Raw genomic sequence first — 18,014 nt, 5'->3', positions numbered from 1 at the left:
GGCCAGACTACGCTAATGCATTTTTTGGCATCGCTCATTGCCACTCCATGTAATAACTTACTTGTTCAGCAGTTGTATTTAAAGCTGATAGAGATTGCAGAGCCAGTTTGCTTTCTCATAGAGCCAAGGTGGAGGTCTGAAACCTGCTACCATGTAGTGACACTGGATTCTTGACAAAGTAACTGTGATATACTGTGACACTAGAACCTTGACATAGTAACTGCGTTATACAGTGGTACTGGATTCTTGACATTGTAACAGTGGTATACAGTAACACTGGATTCTTGACATAGTAACTATCATATACAGTGAAACTAGATTCTTGACATAGTAATGTGGTGTACAGTGACACTGGATTCTTGACATAGTAACTGTGGTGTACAGTGACACTGGATTCTTGACATAGTAACTGTGGTGTACAGTGACACTAAATTCTTGACATAGTAACTGTGATATACAGTGACAATAGAATCTTGACATAGTAGTAACTGCAGCATTTCGTGACACTAAGATTTCATCTATTGATCTACATGTACACAAGACAAGGTGTAATGGCATCCCAGCATATGTATAACAGAGGATAAGGAAATACAGAGCAATGTCAGTGACTAGTGTACTACTAAAGAGCACCAAGTGTGTTTGCTCGACTTACAACTTCACAACAACACCGATAACTGTCATCACAAATGAAATGTGTACAAAAATACATTAAAAATTGCTGTCCGTCGTAATCGAGCAATAGTCCAGATTATTCCCCCAGCCACCATTGAAGCGTCATATTTGATAGCCTTTGTTTGGTGCCGGTGAGTCGGGTGGTCACAAAGCCTTGCCATTCTTGATGGATGAATGATATGAGCTTGAGGTTTTGGGAACTTATGTAGCGATGCATTTGGTAATGGCTAATGGTAAGTTTTGGGAACTTAGGCTAGTAAAGATGGTTACCAGGCCTTCTTGTGCTCGTCCATGCTCACACCTCCTACAAAAGAGCCAATACATGATGAAATTCTGATAAAATAAACATGATAATAAGCAAAAGGAAGTGCATGGGAAACATTGCATTATGGAGTCAAACTAAGCTTTGAGAGAAGAAAACTCTCAATTGTCAGAGATGAAAAATCTAATAATTAAATGTAAGATCAATTAGACTATGTGAACCACTGCAATGCAGCAGAACTTACAGGCTTTACTGGCGCAGGATAAAACAAATATGATTGCAGCCATGAACAAATATATGGGAAGAAAACTCCAAGTCTATTAGAAGTTTGACTTCCCGAGTACAGATAATTTCATCACATATATAAGAATACCCAGAAGGTTATAGGCAAGTATGCAATTTGTAAGTAATACCTATGAACTCTAGTTTATTAGGAATTTTATACAAAATACTGAACGCTACTAAACACATATAGCATTATAACCATGGCACAATTAACATGACTCAGGGTTATTCAAGAACAGTTGAGTGGCCTCTCAAAAGAATGTCTGATTGAATAGTGAAACAACAACAGGCTTGGCTTCATCATCATCTACTATATTAGCTAACATCTTCTGACATCCGAGTAAAGGGGTGGTCACACGAGCGCCGAACCGAACTAAATGACGCAAAACGACGTCGTTTTCAGCTCTAAAAAGTTCGGCTGAGGACATTTCTGGCCGAAACGAACTATTTCGGTACTGCTCGAAATTTCGTGCCGAACCCTTGCTCTTATTGGCTGGTTAAAATTCTAGAATTCTAGCGAGCACGCGTCACATTTCTTCTTACGTGCGTGTGAGTAAAGTTAAAAAAGAAATGGGACGATACTTTTATTTCATTAAATAAACAACATGAAGCAATTTACGACAAGGTTCACCCGGACTTGTGATTGGGTTGCATAAATGTAAGATGTTGCACTTAAGTTTTGCATAAATGTAAGGGAATGGTTGTGATTTTCTTTCGTGTAGAATATAAGTAATGTGTCATATTCATCCTGATGAACTATCGTTGACTGATTTATTTATGTAAAACCACAGTACTATGATAAAGACTGTTTTTGTTTGTTATGTACTCAGCATAGAAAAACATTCATATGATAATAAAAAATATAATTATGTTGATGGGAAGGGTTAGCAAAATATTTGTATCGAGTGATTTATTTTGAGCAGCCGAACGATCTTCTGATAAATCTGCTGTTTAATTATAATTTATAATTGTTCCTCAAAGTTTTTTTGTTTACAATAGAAATATTTAACTCAAATACATAACAACTACTAATGAAACCGTGTCCTGTCTCTATACGTATGGTATCTAGGAAGCGAAGTTACTTCGGTGGCCGTGTGACATGTGCCACGAACCGAACCATCCTCCGAACCGATCCTACGTCGGTTCGATGCTCGTGAGACCACGCCTTAATAGTAATGGGAAGTTGAACAATCATATGAGCAAAGCTATACTGGGAATCGTCTGCTCTAAATGTTATAATATTATAACAGGTTAGCAAATCCAATTCAGACAAACATTATTATCAAGTTGGTCAAAAATTAAGCTTTTCGGAAAACATGAAAGGTTGTGTGAGCCTGCATCAGAGAGTGAGACTAATGAAAATGATAAACAGAGTCCCATGCTAGATTGCTCGTATTGACAGACAACCTAGACAGGTGGTTAAAACAACCTAAACAGGTGGTTAAGACAATCTAGACAGGTGATTAAGACAACCTAGACAGGTGGTTGAGACAACCTAGTCAGGTGGTTGAAACAATCTAGACAGGTGATTAAGACAACCTAGACAGGTGGTTGAAACAATCTAGACAGGTGATTAAGACAACCTAGACAGGTGGTTAATAAATTAGAGGATTATGAGAACCAGCCCTAAATTTCATAATATTCTGAGGGTACCTGCTACAGAGAGGGTTCAACATCAAAAATAAGCCGTTATGAAGTCCTACTCACCAGGACCGAGTGCCACAAGAAGGAGCAGCCCTCCAACTATACTCAGAGTCTGAAAGAAGTCGTATTTGAGAAAGTCGTACATGGGACGGTTCGAGTCGACCATCCAGAAAGCGTTGAAATAAAAGTTGATAGAAGTCAGCCAAACGACGAGCAGCATCGAGCAGAGTTTAGTTTTAAAGCCTGAAAGAGTGAAAGAATATGTTGTAACACCCCATCTTCTGCTAACACTCACAGGCTATGAGTCTAAAGGATATGAGTGACAATAAATGTCATCTGTAAGAAAGCTATACTAAACACTTGCACCAGATGTCAAGAGAACTCTCCCATTGTTACAAGGCACTGCTCCAATATGCAGATTTCTTGTCGAGGTCCTGATCAGGAAAACCTCTCAAGGTATGAGCCTAGATATGTTTTCAATGTGTCATGTGACAGACATAGAGCTATTCACATTCCAAATGTTAGATTTTACAGGTTGATATTCCATAGCTTGCCGTCTCTCACAACAACGTAGCATATCTATTTTTACACGATTCTCTTGGCTGTCAGCAATTGATTTGATCATGATGAATACAGCATTGGCTGTGTTCATGTAAACAACTAAGACACTTGAATCATAATAGGATTCAAGTGTGCTAGCCATATTATGTTACTTACGGAAAATGGTAATTATAACCAGAGCTAAGGGTTGGCAAATAAGCTCTCTGTAGAACTAGTCACTTTCCCTATGCAAATAGTGTCAATATCTAGCAGAGAAATTTAATGAGGATGTACAGGTTGGGTGGCTCACCTATAGCGACGAGGACCATGAAGGTAATGCCGATAAGGTTCTTGATTATGTTGTATATATCTGGGTCAAAGTGAAGAATGGATACAAAGAGGAACACAAGGAGTATCCTTCCTCCAAGCTACAAGAGGTCAAAGTTGCTGAAGGTAACAAATTAAGGATAAATGATGTCATCATAATGATGTACACTAGTTCTGTTGAGGGATAAGCACATGACACTGACAGGTCAAGGTGAAGGTCAAGTAAATTTGCCTACGAGTAAATATCGTACAGCACGCAAGAATTTGATGTATTTTCCTTAGCCATGTATCCTAAGTTTACTAGAAATTTTCCATACTCTAACTCAGTGTAAAAGGAAAAGGGCTCCTAAGGCTACTAAAGCGGAGATCCCCTCCTTCATCTACCACCAAAGACACGCAAACAGTTCAGAGACTAGTTGAAGGTCATTTTCTATCAATTACAGTAACTAACTAAACTAGACAATGTTGTTGGCAATATCAGGGAGGTGGTTGAGTGTATTTTTATTACTGCCATGACATCTGCTTGTGGTCACTCATTCTTGAGTTGACTGCAAGCAGAAGAAGGCACGAAGTGACAGGTTAGTAAACACAAACAGACGTGTTGGCTAGAGCTCATTAACTAGTGTTCATTAACAAAGGCAGCAAGGAGGCAGCAAGGGAGGCGAACTCAGCACTCTACAGCAACAGCTTAAACCATAACTGCCACGAACAGCTTTCATCGTTTTTGTCTAGGTAAATCAGACATGCTGATTCCAATTTTGTACTCAAAATAAAGATTGGTCCACTAACTTTCTAATTCATGAAGAGTTTTTACAGCATTTCAATATTGGTCTAGCAAAAGACAAAATCGACACAAGCTTCGCCTATAAATATGTGATGTGTACCGGCTTTTTAGGAAACGGAAGTTGGGGATTTTAGCCCGATCTAGAATTATAGATATGGGTGTCTTGAAATTCATTATTATCTAAATTCAGCCTTCAAAGTAATCTCTGTCTTTTATGAATGGTAAATAAGCTATTTAACATTGCTCGTAGCTTGTTACAGGATATTTAATAGGCTGAACATCGAGAAAAATGAGCTCAAAAAAGCGTGATTTTATCACAGCGTTGTTATCGCGCTTTTTTTAGCTCATTTTTCTTGGCGTTCAGCCTATTAAACATCCTGTATCAAGCTACGATCAATGTTAAACAGCTCCTCTACCTTTTATAAAAGACTGAGATTATTTTGAAGGCTGAATTTAGGTAATAATGAGTTTTAAGACACCCATCTCTATCATTTTAAATTGTCCTAAGCACCCCTAACTTCCGCCCCTAAAAAGCTAGGTTAAGTCACATATTTATGGGTGGGGCTTGTGTCATTTGCTACACTGATATTGAATCGCTGTAAAATAAGCCTTCATGACTTTGAAAGTTAGTGGACCGATCTTTATTTTTAGTACAAAATCGGAATCAGCGGTTCTGATTTACCCAGAAGAAACGATGAAAGCTGTTCATGGCAGTTATGCTTCAAGGAGGAAATTCAATTCAGTTAATCCTCCCGTTGACTCTAGCTAATGCAGATTATTATATTGTCATTGTCAGAATCAAGATGGAATAACTATAGCTTAGGCTCAATGACTACACAACCCCTTCTCACACACCATTCAAATATTTTATGGAATGAAATATTTTTTGTAAAAACGTAATTGAGAAAACTACTGGATCTGGTCAAATGCAACAAACCAGCCCACCAGGAGATACATAAGAGATCAATTTAACTAGAAATCAATCTCAAATTTCTTCTTTAACCAACTTTGAAAAGTCAAGACACGTGTATTATGGTGAGGTAGATATAACTCAAACCCCAAAGCCAGAAGGAGCCAACCTTACCATTCGAACAGTAAAGGAAGCCCATCAAAGTCCTACTCAACTCCACCTCCACCAGATAAACTTTACCTATTTATGTTTCCCTCCGTTACAGCTAGACAGTTGCCGACTATCAACGGCTCGTTTACTGTAAGTCATTTTCTACTGAGACAGTGCGACTGTCTGTCGAATACTTATTAACATCAGACTGAAAATATCATATTTCCAATGTGTTATTTTATTCCACAGAAAATAGACTATATTTTACGTTGTTTACAATATCATACACTAATTCTTGTTAAAAATACTGCATGAATGACTTGAAATCTCAATATTTCTATCGATACAACTCATTGCACTGATAAATCAAATATATAATTTATAGAATACATATCCAATACTTGACACATTTTGCTATCAAACTAAATGATGAAAATTTCAATAATATTGCAAGCAGATTTGAGCATTTTCTGAATAACACAAAGTTAGTTTAGAATCTCTTAAACATCGGAACACAGCGTGTTTTATTCTTACAGAGCAATGAGTTTGGAGAAAGACATCTATATATTGATACGATACTGTGTGTGTGTTTATTCATTCGTCGTGTGTCACACTCTTCAGTCAGTTACATTTTGAGATAAAATAATGTTATAGGCGAGATTTGAACTCACACCATTTAATTTGGCAGACCAACGCTATATCACCAGCTCCATTTAAGCACCTTGTGATGTTTGAGAATAAGTGAGAGCACACTTAAGCCTGGTTCTCATATACGTCGCAAGTACTGGCGACAGATCCGCAGGCTATCAGCGGTAAAGTGTGAACCTACGCGCCGAGTACCACGGGTTCATGTGCTATTATATTATAATATATATCATAATATTATTATATTATAATATAGTAGTAGCTCTAGCTGATGTTTTTTTACAGTCCTGTGAACCACTTTGGTAAACAACTTGGTCACATGTTATAAACGAATAGGCGTAAAAATAATCAGTAGATATTCTGAAATATTAACAAATCTTAGCAAGGAGATGGTGGATGCACCAATTGCAGCTAAAAGACCAGTAAAAAAGTAGACGACTCCAACCCTACCTGTAAATACTCTTTGAGTTTGTTCTCGCCTGAAGAGGGCAGTCCGGCAAAAGAAGACCTTGCCTCCACACGTGATTCGGCCAGCAGCAGCACAACTCCGCCCACAAGAGACATGTTCCTGGAGAAAGCAGGTGGAGATAAGACTGGGTGATAAAAGACGAGTCGATCAGTTAGTCGTTAATTCGATCGTCATTAACTAAACCTTACAAAGATGGAAGCTCTGAAGTAGCCATGAAGAGTAAATACAATCGAATCTGTACACATAGATTTAAGTGGATCTGCTTCAGTTGAAACCTTTGTACACTGAAGCCGATTTTCCCATACAGCTACATCATAATTTTTACTATAATAATAATTTCAAAGTTGTGGATTCATCTGAACTTGCTAACTCTCTGTGCCAACAGAAGCAGTATTAGATATAACTCATAGAGTTAATCAAATACTGCACAACATATCAAAAAGCTGTAACCTTTACTATAATAAGAGCCGTGGCCGTTTGTTCGAAGCCAAGCTAAGAGGATTAGGAAAAAATTTCTTCGCACAGGAATCGAACACAGATACTCCGATTTCCAGATGGCGTACTAACACCTAAACCATTCAGTCTCCTTGCCATTTCCAAAATTAATTGCATATATACTGATTACTCATTACGACTTCGAACAATCCACAGGACTGCCAAGCGTACTAGTCGGGTAGTCTAATGGGTAGTTGATTGGCCCAGGTTGTATAGTGTCGGTCTACCTACTGAAGGTCGCCTGTTCGAATCCCGTTGAAAGCAATCTTTTTTCCAAATTTCCAAGCAAGGCTTTGGACAGACAGATGGCTCTTATATTAGTAAAGTTTATAGCAGAGATTTTCAAGCTTCGGATTTTAAGATCTCAACATGAGAGCAAAATTAGATCATTTTGCTCCACGATGAAATTAAAACAATTTTTTTCAAGTAAATTTCCACACTAAATCGCAATTTTTATTACTGTGGCTGATAATAATAATATTAATTATTATTAATATTATTATTATCGATACAGAAACTAATCTATGAACAAACATACAGAAACAGCATCAGCAGTTAGAAAAGAGAGGAGTTACCTGGTGAGAAAACGAAAGTCCCATAGCACACTGTAAGCGACTGTCTACAAGCAGACAAGAACAGACAGTTAATGGTTAAGGTTGTTATCATGTTGTCAGTCAATCTGCTGCTAATTGACACAATAGGTTAATATAATAATTGTGTGGTTACTCAAACATTTTGCTTGTAAGAGCTTCAAGTGTCTAAATATGACCAAAGTAAAGATGAACAACTAAGAATTTCAAAAGGCAGAGGGCGAATCAAACAAAATCCATAGAATATGTTTAGAATCCTAATATGGGTTTTATAGACCAACTAGGTGAATGCCCGGCCGTGCACTGGTATTGAAAGCAGCTTATAAACATTGGCAGGTAATATAGTTGCCAATGGCTAACTTGAGTAAGCTAGTATAGTGCTAAACTTACTAATAAAAGCCGCAAGAGCAAGCTTTAGTGATGCTGCACATAACACAGCATCGCTAAGCATATTTTAACCCAGATAATGACTCATATTGCCTGACGAATTCATTGCATCTCGTGTAGCTTAATGGGTTAGCTTTTATCCTGTGAACGGGAGGTTTCGAGATCAAATCTTGTGCAATACAGATTTTCATTGCTAGATTTTTGTCGCTATAGCTGGACAGACACCAGACAACAAACTTTGAGATTTATATATGATCAATCTTGCCGTCTCTCTTTCCTCTTTAGGCATGAGATCCTAGCAGTAAGTCGGATGATGCCGAAAATTTCTATCATTATCAATCAGATAGCCTGTTGGTGGGCGCTTAAGAGGCTGGCTCTCAGGAACCAGACGCAGTTTTGAAACCAAATATTTTGCCCACTCAGCTAAAGACTCATGCAGCTGTAAAACTTTGCAAATGTCTGCAGGTTAAAGTAAGTTTTGAAAGTGAATCCCAAAATATGAACAAATAATTGTAAACACAAAATCAAATACAGTGGAACAGAAAGTTGTTCAGAAACCCAGTTGTTTGAGATCAGAAATAATTATTCCCATCGGAATTAATGTATGTGAATTTTAATCCGATCCAAGCTGAGAAAACAACTTCTGTAAAGTATTTTTTTAACATTTTACACCATAAACTGTAATGTATATTATATACTATAAATAAAAACGAGCAGATATACAGTAGATCGTGTTTAATTTAAAAAAAAAATTTTCTATCTATGATGATGAAAAAAAGTAAACATTTCGTATGTTTCACTCTTAAAACATCGAAAACATTCTAGGTTAAGATACAATACCAAAAATTGCAGAGATTGATAATGAAACAGCAAAAATGCAACAGATCAGTTACATCAAAGAATCATGTGAAAAAAAATAGAAACAGCAATGGCACTTTTGCTTCACACTTTTCAAGGAGAATCTTCCTCAAAAACAATTTAGGGTAACTCGACTAGAGGAGTTGTCTCCCTAGCAAATCTCTTCGGTAGAGGGACGTCGTCCGAAATGGTTTTTTCCTTTTTGTAAAGAATTTATAAAGCGTGACTTGATTTTCCCTTTGTTAATGAATGTTTCCATGCTGTTTCCGGGGCTGTTCCGAATGTTTACTTCCAATGTGCATGCTCCAGTTTGGTCGAGATTTTTTGGTTTTTTTTAAATTTTTTTGGAGACAGTTTTGGTCGAATTTCTGTTTGAGATCCGAGACGAACAAATCTATATGTTTTTGGTAGAAAACCGAAGCGTTCAAGAACCGAGGTTCCACTGTATACATTGTTTGTTTACCTTGCTCAGCATGAGTAATTAAATAGACGATGACAAGCACAACAGGTGTCCAAGTCATGACAAGCACAACAGGTGTCCAAGAACTTACTTGTAGAAGAATAATTCCAAGTAATATGCCGCATGCGATCTCTACATATTTTCTAGCCATGACCAGCACGGAGCCTCCTAATTGCCCTGTTAGATTGACTATCACAAAAAGTGTAGCTAAAAACCTACAAGTACAAGACAATTGATGTTTACTCTATGAAATCTCTCTATGACTTGAGAATGAGTCCCACTTAGAATAGACCTCTATGTAGGCCTATAGGCTAACATAATAATTTTAGCGCCCCTTTATCTAGCGTTTAAAAACAGTGCAGCTAACAATCTATAGCATGGGCAGATGATATTATACAATGACTCAAATATAAGCCTTTTCATCAAGCAGCACGTTTATACATCAGACTAGAACAATACATATAGCTGCAAATACCGTGAATGAATAACTAACCTCTAACTAACAGACTACGTTTGCAACAGCAGTGAGTCAAAATCAACAAAACAGCTATGTAAACTCAAACAAATAGAGATATTTAGACATCAACTAGAATGATGTTCACTAACAGTTTCATGGACAAAGGAAAAACAGTCGAATTGTAGGCCTATATATGAGAGAAGATAGTAGATGTCTGTCATTAAAATGTTTGCAGTGATTTATGGCTTGAATAATGAACGAATGAATGAACTAACCATCCACAGTTCCACTGATTATCCATGTAGTCTCTTTGGTCTCCCCACTGGCTCATCATCCTGAATCCATCTTCAATAAAAGTGCCAACTAGGCACAAATGGGCAATATGTGGAAGTAAGTGCTTTGTCTGTCGCAGAACCTAGGAAACAGATATTCAACTCACGATATTAAGTAGATAAATTCTTTCACTCTGTAATGTGGATGCAATTGGAAGTTTGCAATGTGATAAACTTTTCAGGCAAGGCTAGCATTTGAATAATCCAGTTCTTGGTGAGTTTCACATAAGCAGTTTTCGACTTGCCAATATGTACGATGACAAAAAATACTTCAGTCCAGCCATTCATATCACTCATTTAGAGAATTTGTCCAGTATGTAGATGATAATCAATTCTAGAATACAGACATAAATCTATATACGTGCACTAGCAAATAGAATTAACATTGAATGTTTTTTAAATAGTGCAGAGACTATAGCTGTTGTATCTTTGTAAATATTCACTATAGCCTTAGTTCTTACGTATTGTAGCTAGTCGCTGTTTGCCGACAACATCATTTATTCACATAGCTTTGGATATTAGCCTAGACATTTATTAGTTATCAACGTAGCCTTTGATCGTCATTTTACTCTACATATTATTAGAAGCATCATCGGACATTTAATTAATAAATAAGAAACGCAGAATAACAGCACCGCAGAGTCGGACATCTTGTAGAAATGGACCTGTAATGTAGAACCACGTTTTTAAAGCTAACTGTCCTTTTTTGGCTGGCCAGCCCATATTTGTCCCTAATCGATAGTACTACACAATAATACGCCCGGATCATCTGGTGCTAAAACACATGCTAACAGGTAATAGTCTACATTGAGTTCAAAGCTACCAATTCAACAATTGGATTTAAATAGTAGAATCTAATAAGTACTTGGCAATACAACATGGTGGCAGCGAGGTGTGCCTACGCCTAGAAAGAAAGACTCTCGTTATAATAATATTAACTACAGACGTATTGGTTGAGTTATTTGTCAACTAGAGCTGCTGCTCCTCGCATATTTGTTTGTTTTGCTTGGCTGTTGTTTGTGAAAACCACCACGACTGAGACAATGGAAGGTTTGAAACCGCCTGGTGAGTTGTCGTTCGAGGGCAATGTGTCGGAAAACTGGAGAAGATGGAGAAGAAGTTTTGAGAACTATTTACGTGCTGTGGACATTGTGCGTGAGCCTGTTGAGGATGGCGAAGCGCCGCCAGCAGGCAATGCAGCTATTATGAGAAGGCAACTGGCAATATTTCTTCATACAGCAGGGGAGGAAGCTTATGAAATTTACAGTCGATTTGATTTTGAAAATGAAGATGATCGTGATGATCTAGACATAGTAATTGACCATTTTGAAACATACTGTAATCCTCGTCGCAACATACTGTATGAATGGTATGTGTTTTGGTCCATGATTCAGAAAGAGGGTGAGCCAATAGATAGCTTTGTTAAGAGGCTCAAAACACAGGCAACCAAATGTGAATTTGGAAATTTAAGGGACAGAATGCTTTTGTGTAGAATTGTATTTGGAATTTCATCAGATAAACTTAAAGAACGTATGCTCCGTGACAATCAGATGACACTAGAACGGGCTATGAATGACATTAGAGCTGCAGAAGCTACACTAACACAACTGAATGAGATAGCAGGGGGAAGCAAAGCTATTAATGTTGCATCCATGAAGGAACAATCAGCTTTTAAACCGAAAGACACTCAGCAGGATTCAAAGAAGTCTGTGGCTGCTGTCAGTAATCAACCCAGCCACACGGATAAAAAGGTGAAAGATTGTAGGTTCTGTGGCTATGATCATGCAAGAGGCAAATGCCCAGCCTACGGACAGACCTGCAAGAAGTGTGGCAAGAAGAACCATTTTGCTCGCCGATGTATGTCTACAGATCTTAGAGCTGTCGAGGCTCAGTCACAGGAAGACAGCACTCAGTCCTGTATGCACTCACTGTTTCTGGGGAATGTTGGTTCATCAACTGGTGATGATGAGACTTCCTGGAATGTTGAGCTAAATCTTAGGCATGAAAGTAGGTCAAAGAAAGTCACTTTCAAAGTAGATACTGGGGCTGAGGCCAATATCGTCAACCTAAGTGTCGTCAAATCCTTAAAAGCCAAAATATCTGCTCCTAAAGCACGCCTAACGGGTTACGGCAATGCCAAAATTGAAAACCTCGGACGAGTAATGCTTAGTCTGAAGCACAACTCCAATGAACACCTTCTCCAATTTGAAGTAGTGAATGATCATCTCCCAGCCTTACTTGGACTTAAGTCTTGTGTTGCGCTAGGTATTGTCAGTAGAATTGACAACCTAGCTGCTACGTCCATCCTGGATGAGTTTCCGTCGGTCTTCGAGGGTATAGGATGTTTCAAAGATGAGCACGTCATTCAGACGGACCCTACGGTGAAACCAATTGTTCATGCAGCAAGGCGCATTCCCCTCAGTGTAATGGACAAAGTAAAAGCAGAATTAGCCAGTATGGAACAGGCAGATATTATAGCCAAGGTTGACAAACCGACTGAATGGGTAAACAGCATGGTCGTAGTTGAGAAGAAAAATGGAGACATTCGTATTTGCTTGGATCCCAGAGATTTGAATAGGGCCATCAAAAGAGAACATCACCACATACCTACACTAGAAGATATAGCCCACAAGTTCAGTGGCAAGAAACACTTTAGCATAGTTGACATGAAACATGGCTACTGGCATGTCCCTCTGGAGGCCAACAGTAGCTATCTCACAACTTTCAATACACCTTTTGGTCGTTACAGATTTCTCAGACTCCCATTCGGCCTCCACTCATCTGCAGAAGTATTCGAGAAACGTGTAGAGCAAATATTCGGTGATTTGGATGTCTGCATATACTTTGATGATCTGATCGTGGCTGGCAAGGATCAAGCAGAACATGACGAAAACCTCAGAAGAGTGTTAGCTCGAGCTCGTGATTCCAATGTAAAGTTCAATAAAGACAAAATTCAGCTAAACAAGTCTGAGGTATCCTATCTGGGGCATACCGTGACGAAGGAAGGGATGAGGCCCGATCCCAAAAAGGTAGCAGCCATTCAGGAAATGCCTGAACCAACAGATGTCGCTGGTGTGCAAAGGTTGCTTGGTACTCTGAACTTCTTAAGGGGCTACATACCCAACATGTCTTCTCTTACCCAGCCTCTTAGAGTACTGTTGAATAAGGAATCAGCATGGTGCTGGGGTCCAGAGCAGAGAGCTGCTATATCTGCAATCAAGAAGCTTTTAACCAGTGAGCCTATACTTCGCTATTTTGATGCCGACAAATCAGTGGAACTTCAGGTAGATGCTTCTCAACACGGTTTAGGTGCTGTCCTTCTACAAGAGAAGATGCCTGTAGCATACGCCTCTAGGTCTCTGACCCCTGCTGAAGTCAATTATGCACAGATTGACAAGGAACTTTTGGCTATAGTATTTGGATGTGAACACTTCAATCACTACATATATGGAAGACCTGTCATCATTCAGACTGATCACAACCCTCTCACTGCTATCCTTAATAAACCACTGTACAAAGCCTCTCCCAGGCTTCAGAGACTAATGTTGAGACTTCAGCGCTATGACATAGCCGAGGTAAAATATGTTCCTGGAAAGCACTTATATCTTGCTGACACCCTGTCCCGTGCTTTCCTTAGAGACAATGATAGCGAATGTGCTGAGCTCGAGGGAGAAACAGTTGCCATGGTACACAGTCTTGAGATTACAAAGGATGAACAGTTGACGCTCAGCAAAGCATATCAGGATGACCAAACCATGCACCTGTTGAGACAGGCTATCTCTTGTGGCTGGAATTGGTCGTCGAGAAAGAAAGCCCCACCAGACTTGCAGCCTTACTGGGCTGTCAAAGATGAACTCCATGAGCATGACGGTTTTATATATGTTGGCGAAAGACTGGTAGTACCCCTTTCCCAACGTAAGCATGTACTTAAGCAGCTACACCGTGGCCACCTAGGGATGACGAAGTGTACTCAGAGGGCCAAGGCATGTGTTTTTTGGCCAGGACTCACTAATGATATATTCCAGACAGTAGCTAGCTGCTCAACATGTGCCAGATTTAGCAATCAGCAGACCAAAGAACCCCTTCAGCAACACGAAGTGCCCACACTTCCCTGGCTCCGTGTGGCTATGGATATCCTGGAATTCAAATCTCGTAGTTATTTAGTAGTTGTTGACTGCTACTCACACTTTCCCGAATTGAGACTCGTCAGCAGTAAGACGGCCTCTGAAGTGATCTCCGCACTCAAGTCAATGTTTGCAGTGCATGGTGTTCCCAAGACAATACTAGCTGACAACATGCCATTCAACAGCTATTTGATGCAGTCTTTTGCCAAAGACTGGGGTTTTGACATGGTAACGTCAAGCCCGCACTATCCAAAGAGCAACGGCCAGGCTGAGAGATACGTACAGACAATGAAGAAATTTCTACGTAAGTGTGAAGACTCAAAGGAAGACATCTATGCTTCACTGCTAGCCTACCGGGAGACTCCTTTCTCTGGCAGCTGTTACAGTCCTGCAGAGATGCTGTTCAACAGGTGTATCCGAAGCTGCCTCCCTCGTACAAGTGCTACTCTACAGGTTCAGCCACCCAGTGCTCCCGAGACATCCACAGTGTATCAACAGAAGCAGAAGCAATACTATGACCGGTCGGCCAGAGCCCTAAAACCTTTGACTGAGGGAGAGAGAGTGCTAGTGAGAACAGGACATGACCAGACCTGGGAACCTGGCACTATTGTTTCCAAGCATGACCTACCTCGCTCATACTGGGTGGACAATGGCAACAGTGTTGTACGTCGGAACCGTGTTCATTTGAAACCAAATCACACACCAAGAGAACCTCGGGATCTTCATGATGAGACCACCACGGAGAACAGCCCAGATAGTCCCAACACAGCAATTGATACGGCGTCAGAGCCAGTCACACCGACTACGCCAACCCCCAGAGCTGCTAGAACTCCTACATCCTTCAGTCCCCGTACTCAGCGAGCACCCCGCTCAACTCGAGGTATTCTGCCTGGCAGATACCGAGACTATGACATGGCTTAACGCATTTGCGTTTATTCTCTGCCGACTCTAATGCTTTTAGAAGAGGAGGGATGTTGTATCTTTGTAAATATTCACTATAGCCTTAGTTCTTACGTATTGTAGCTAGTCGCTGTTTGCCGACAACATCATTTATTCACATAGCTTTGGATATTAGCCTAGACATTTATTAGTTATCAACGTAGCCTTTGATCGTCATTTTACTCTACATATTATTAGAAGCATCATCGGACATTTAATTAATAAATAAGAAACGCAGAATAACAGCACCGCAGAGTCGGACATCTTGTAGAAATGGACCTGTAATGTAGAACCACGTTTTTAAAGCTAACTGTCCTTTTTTGGCTGGCCAGCCCATATTTGTCCCTAATCGATAGTACTACACAATAATACGCCCGGATCATCTGGTGCTAAAACACATGCTAACAGGTAATAGTCTACATTGAGTTCAAAGCTACCAATTCAACAATTGGATTTAAATAGTAGAATCTAATAAGTACTTGGCAATACAACAATAGCTACAAACTTACACTCTATCAGGCAGCTAGTGTGAAACACAGATACAACCAGACCTGCCAACCCAAGAATGGAGCAATGCGTGAGATTTGGTTTTGGGGCAATTGATGTATCAATGGTAGTATATATAAAATTGTGGAACTTGGGGCAAAAATCTCACGCATTTTCATTTTTTCTTTAGGGTGATCACGTGAGTCTCACGCCCAACGCATGAGAGTTAGCAGGTATGGATACAACGCGAACAACAGTAGTACACGATCTCATAATATTTAAAAAAAATGAAAACAATGAATTTGTCGAGGAATCCTTTTCCGTACCTGATCTGCTAGGTCTTCGCCTTTGCTCACCAAACTTGATCTGTCCATAATGAAAGGTAATTAAACGGTCTATGTGCAACAATGATTAAGCAATCACCCTCAACGTGGAGGGGCTAGCAAATTACCAGTTTAAAATTAGGCTCCGTGGAAAACATAAAAACGGAAATGGTTGGTGAGGACGTTGCAGAGCTCGAAACGCTGATAAGTTCAATGAGTCGATGAGCTGATATCGTATGTTAGAGAGCGCGAAAGCGTATGCTTGCGCCGTTATCCGCTCAAAGGTCATTTGTGTAAAAGCTCAAGCTAAGGATCTATTATCGTTCCAACGTGTCCCCGTGTGTTTTTACGTTATGTAAGTTTTGTGCTCTCTTGCCGCTGATCGGGCTAACAACTTCAATAAATACAAGACTGAACATTCTGCCTCAAATTACAGTGACATGGTCTGGTGGTTGACATCAATGATATAAAACTCCCCCACAGAATTGGTTACAGCCATCATGTGAGTGGGGTTTAATGATCGAGCTCTGTTAGAATGAACCCGAATGTCGCACCGGAACAAAGAAATAAGCTGAATAAAGCCCTTGTAAATTTACAAATATTTTGAACAATGGTGGTTATTTTACTGATCTGTTGGTTTCATTTTGTTGTCAAATAAATATAGTTGCCCAATATTGTCACAGTTATGATCAGTCAGTTGCCATTCACAAGCATTCTTGATATTAATGGTCGCCATTGTGAAATGGCCCAATTTTGGTGCTAGATTTAGATTTTGATTATGAAAACTACACTGCACAGCTTTGCCTGCTGTCCCATCTTATTGGCCTGGTCAAACAATGTAACAACGATGAAAGACTGTCATTTTATGGTAAGGGTGGCAAAATATTACTCAAAAACGTGGGAAAAAAGCCGTTGTTCGGGTGGTTTCGTGTAAATTATATATAACTGTAAGCATATATTAAGACCCCTACCAATTTAAAAATTAGTAAAAATAGGTAATTTTAAATGTTTTATTTTCCGTGGATCCATTTTTCTGATTAGGTATTACCCCCACACCATCGTAATTCAATGTTTGCTTCCGAGATCGATGCATATCTTCAATAAAACTTACACCCAATAACCTAACAAGGCAATGTGACCACCCCGCGAGAATTGTGTTAGCACCGAAGCTGCGGCTAGCACAAACCCAACAGAGCTCGATCATTAAACCACGCCCACATGATGGCCGTTACCAATCCTGTGGGTTTTATATCATTGTTTACATTCACTTTGCAACCAAACATATGCTTAAATTGTACGTTTGCTGTAACAACGCATTCCTTTGTTCTGTGCTGTTAGGTATTTCTGCTGACGGTAATAATTCCAAACTTTAAAATTAGGCAAGTTAAAACAGTAATACCTTAGAAACAGGCTACATTGCAGTTTATACTTTGTTCTGCATGATTTACAAATATGCACGTCACAAAACGATGCATCAAAATTTGTTGCTTTTATTCTATATTTATATATGAGTGTGGGCTCCGACATAAAATTATTTCCTAAAAATATTTGGTCTCTTCAATGTGTAAACAGGCAACGGAAAGTTAGATTATGAGCAATAAAAGATTTTCTATAAATAACACAACTTTTTGAGGCTTTTTGTTTCACCAAATTTATTGATTAAAAAAACCGTACAAACCCTTGAATTTTAGTCGTGATTGAAAGTTGATAAAAAGCAACTAAGAAAGATTTAAGTTGGGACGCTCACAACATAAAAAGTCAAATATCGGTGATAAATCCATAAAAATTGGACATCAAGTATAGACCTGAATGCAGAGCACAATGAATTCATGCAAAAGAATGAGGAGATAGAGAATAATAATAATAATAACACTA

The 18,014-nt window shown here is 39.2% G+C and overlaps 1 protein-coding gene across 1 annotated transcript; it reads right to left on the bottom strand.

Annotated features, from left to right (window-relative positions):
- Positions 1-496: 496 nt before the first annotated feature.
- LOC137398472 (surfeit locus protein 4-like) lies at positions 497-16,337 on the bottom strand. The gene is made up of 8 exons (XM_068084592.1): positions 16,143-16,337; positions 10,211-10,350; positions 9,570-9,693; positions 7,759-7,802; positions 6,670-6,787; positions 3,714-3,831; positions 2,927-3,106; positions 497-976 (listed from the first exon to the last, which is right to left on the bottom strand). Exons 1-8 carry the CDS (start codon positions 16,188-16,190, stop codon positions 939-941), a joined length of 810 nt encoding a protein of 269 aa, XP_067940693.1. The 5' UTR covers positions 16,191-16,337; the 3' UTR covers positions 497-938.
- Between the last annotated feature and the right edge of the window lie 1,677 nt (positions 16,338-18,014).

Source organism: Watersipora subatra, chromosome 6, assembly GCF_963576615.1.
Source record: "Watersipora subatra chromosome 6, tzWatSuba1.1, whole genome shotgun sequence".
In the NCBI taxonomy this organism is placed as follows: domain Eukaryota; kingdom Metazoa; phylum Bryozoa; class Gymnolaemata; order Cheilostomatida; family Watersiporidae; genus Watersipora; species Watersipora subatra.
Note: the sequence above shows the minus strand (reverse complement) of the source record. Positions and strands in the feature narration are given on the sequence as shown.